Source organism: Pseudomyrmex gracilis, unplaced genomic scaffold (assembly GCF_002006095.1).
Source record: "Pseudomyrmex gracilis isolate BER0280 unplaced genomic scaffold, ASM200609v1 scaffold_2079, whole genome shotgun sequence".
Lineage (NCBI taxonomy): Eukaryota > Metazoa > Arthropoda > Insecta > Hymenoptera > Formicidae > Pseudomyrmex > Pseudomyrmex gracilis.
In genome coordinates, this window is record NW_018022663.1 from 13,042 (window position 1) to 17,110 (window position 4,069).

Genomic DNA, 4,069 nt, shown 5'->3' on the forward strand with positions numbered 1-4,069 from the left:
GTGATGAATTTTTAAATGCCATTGCTCTTGTACTCTCTTCCACCTATTTAACATTTGACAATGTTATTTAGAAACTTTTGGTACCCTTATGGGTTCACCATTGTCTCCATTAATAGCAGATATCGTTATGCAAGATATTGAAAACAAAGCATTATACAAATTTAATACTTCAATTACTTTTTACTACCGGTACGTAGATGACATCGTCATGGCTGCTCCAGCACATATGGTTAATCTTTACGCTGCCGGAACATCTATATATAGACGCTGTTAAGCAGCCTATCAAAACATGCATAAACTTCCACAAGAAGTATATATAAATACATATAAGTACTTATATATAGTATATGTACACACATACACTCCCTCCTCTACACACACATACATACGCGCGCGCGCGCATACATATTTTGCCTCTAAATGTTACATGCTCAGTATTTTACAATTGACTAAGGACTCGGTACACATTATAAACCTATGCTTAGTTTTGATTTCTCTCACCAGGTGGCAACCCATCAAGTTTNACCTATGATAAGATTGTGCCCATGACCTTATATATAGAGAGGCCACCACCTTATCGCAAAACTCTGTATTAGATATATACGTGTTGCTCTCATTACTCTTTATTTTCTCGTGATATTTTTTCTTTTATATAGTTTTTTCCTATTTTCTCAACTAGATGATTATAATAGATGTTGAAACTGTAGATTTTAGCAGTGGCGAATCAGAACTAAAAAAATCCGATAATGAATATGATATAACTGGTGCATCTGAAGCTGTAGATGATGACTTACTTATTGATATTGATGAAGATAATCCTGATGTTATCTATGATACTTTACTTTATCCTTCCATAAAAGATTTCACATAAAAGGTTCACCTGGTATTCAGAGTACTATTACTGTTCCAGATGATACTCCATTGTGCTACTTCAAAATTTTTTTAAATTTAAATCTTTTAGAAATGATAACAGCACAGACGAATTTATGCCAGGAACAAGATCCTGAAGGCCCGCAAAAAAATATGAAGTCCTGGGAACCTCTTACAGTTGATGAATTACGAATTTTTCTTAGAACAACAATCAATATAGGACACGTTCAAAAAGGTGCAATTCAAAATTATTGGATCACAGATCCTCTGTTGGAAACTCCAATTTTTAGAAAGATCATGCGTCGAAATAGATATCTCCAAATCTTNCGATTTTTGCATTTTTCAAACAACAAAGAAATAGTGAATCATCCTTCGAAAAAGTTGAAACCTGTAATTGATCTAAGAGAAAAATTTTCAAATTCTATATTACCAGGACAGAATCTTTGTATTGACAAAAGTTTAGTTTTATGGAAAGGGAAGCTGTACTTCAAACAATTTTTACCGTTGAAATGACATCGTATTTGGTATCAAATTGTTTGAACTAGTTGATTGTAAAACTGGATTTTTGATAGATTTCATTGTATATACAGGTTCAGATACCGATTACAAAAAGTTTGGGTTGGGTATTACTGGTGACATTGTAGCTCATTTCCTAAAAAATTTTTTCAACAAAGGTCGCGTCATTTACGTGAATAATTTGTATTTATCTCCAGAATTGGCCGAATTTCTATATGACCGTGACACAGAAATCTGTGGAACTGTGAAAAAGAATAGGAAATTCATGCCAAGGTTAGAGAATAAACTAAATAAAGGTAAGATTCAGGTCGCACACAATGACGTCTAGTTAGTAATGAAATGGATGGACAAAAGAGAAGTTTACATGATCACTGTCACCCAAACCCCGGGAGGCGCCAGTCGAGACTCCGGAAGTGAGTCAGGAGATCGAAGTCGCGACGCAGGGACAAGAGTCACCTGATTTTCAGTCACCATCATCGGGTAGCAACACCGATGAAGAGGAAAAGAAGGATCCAAGTTGAAAGAGGATTCAAAATCAGGAAACACTAGCGTGCGAGTCGCAAAAATGTTAGAATTAAAGTCGTTTAGTTGTTAAGATATTTATGTAAATCATATAGAAGACTTTTATACGTATATATATATATATATATAACCACATGTAGATGTTTAAGTGTAGTAAGTAGTAGTAAGGACGGCAGGGACTGCGAGTGGACCAGTGTTAGGCGTAAAATCACAAAAGAAAGTTTTGTTTTTTTTATGTCCGCTGTTTGTTTTCAGTTTTAATTTTGGTTTTTGTTATGTGAGCAGCGTTGTTGTTTTGTTGAGTTTCTTTTTGTAAAGATTAAGGACCAGTGTACGTACTAGTCGTACAGGGACCACACATACGTCACACACACGCACTCACGACACTTATCCCAAACACGTCATAACAATAGAAAAACCAAACACTAGGATAACAGGCCATTCACATCTTATACGAAAGACAGACAGTCATACAACATACACAGCAAAATACAGCAACTATACGAGACATTGACCACAAGACAACAGTAAAATTTTAACAGACGAATAAGGACTTATACACATATACAACACATTTACACACCACCCACATCACAGCCATACAGTTTTTAATCCTTATTTATCATTTTGCAAACCCATCAAACATAAATACATACACTCGAATAAGGAACAGCACATACACCAAATGCACACACATAACGCACACACCACACAGGATCATTTTCAGACACAACCCAAAACAAAAAGTCAGTACACGTACAAAAATAGAATACACGATTAAGGACATACAACTATACCATCGACACCCTGGACGGACAGACAATACACACACGCAATAACAGCCGTTATCCGTAGCGTAAGTTACACGCTCATACCTCTAATAGAAAAAAATACCCGAATAAGCAAAAGTAAGTATACAAAACGCATCTAGGACACACACACAACATCCACACAAAATTTCAGGTCTTATTCGGACAATTTAAAAAACACACCTATACAAATAAAACGTTACATAACGAATAAAAAGTACACCACACACATCACGCACACAAGTACAACACAAACACATATCACACAGGCCTTATGCACGACCTTTAAGAAAAGAGGACGGGTGAGTGCGCATGCGCGCCGCTGGTCGCGCCGCCGAGACAAGGAAGAAGGCAAAGTCATGTTGGAAGTCAGTCGTATAACAACTGCCGTTAAAGACAGACGCGCATACGCACGTTGTAAAAGACGCCGCAAGAAAAAGTTGTAAAACGCTCGATCGTACCTGTAAAGTTAAATAAAAAACATATCTCAGTGTAGTGAGTCAGATTACAGAGAAATATACTTGTTGTTATATTGAGCAAGTTGTGTGTAACGTTACTTGCCTGTTAACATCCCGATCCTGAGGAAGGTGAAATCCTGACGTGCAGCAACACAGCACCTAAAACAAAAGAAAAGAAGATTAATATCCTTGTCACTTGGGGGTAAAAGTGACTGGCGACCGTGATAGAAGGCAGAAATACGTGAGTACTCGACCAAATATAACCTAACCCCGGTCACAATCACAACAGTCCATGAAGTTAGATTTAGCCTTACCGGTAAAAAACATTGGCGAACTAAAAAAGATATCGTGAAACCACTCTGTATCTGTGAGTATAATAAAAATATGGGAGGGATCGATAATATTGTTACGCAACGGACACCGAGTGCGTGTCGCGGGAACCGCGTGAACGTCGCGCGCTCGGCACAATTGTTCGTTGCCGAGCGATGGGTTTGTTGAGAGAGATTCTGAGCAGAGAGCTGTCACGGCGTGCCACGACAAGATTTGTATTGCGCGTTTTTTCTGTATTTCTATGTGAATAAAGTGCTTTGTTAAGAAGCCGCGTGTTCTCCTTTCGCCGCAAGCGCGTGCGCGATTTCCGGAGTCTGGCAAAAGCGCTGATTCGCCGCCGTGAGAGTAACATTTGGGGGCTCGTCCGGGATCTCGGACAAACAAAGAGAGAGAAAAGAAAGAAGAGGGAAGAAAGCTGATGATAAAAACGCAAGTCATGAGCACGGCGATGCCGAAACGGAGAGGAAATTTTGCGGGTGAGTCCACTGCGCTCCAGACCGCGCTCGGCGGGGAACGAGTACTGCAAACGGAACGACGGCGAGGGAAGAGGATGTGTCGTCGTCA

The 4,069-nt window shown here is 38.8% G+C and overlaps 1 protein-coding gene across 1 annotated transcript; it reads left to right on the forward strand.

Moving 5' to 3' along the window:
• Positions 1–963: 963 nt before the first annotated feature.
• Positions 964–1,682, forward strand: LOC109862618 (piggyBac transposable element-derived protein 4-like; the record flags this gene model as incomplete). Its single annotated transcript, XM_020442699.1, has 2 exons — positions 964–1,315; positions 1,461–1,682. Coding segments are annotated over exons 1-2 (574 nt in total), but the record flags the coding sequence as incomplete, so codon positions are not given.
• Positions 1,683–4,069: the final 2,387 nt, after the last annotated feature.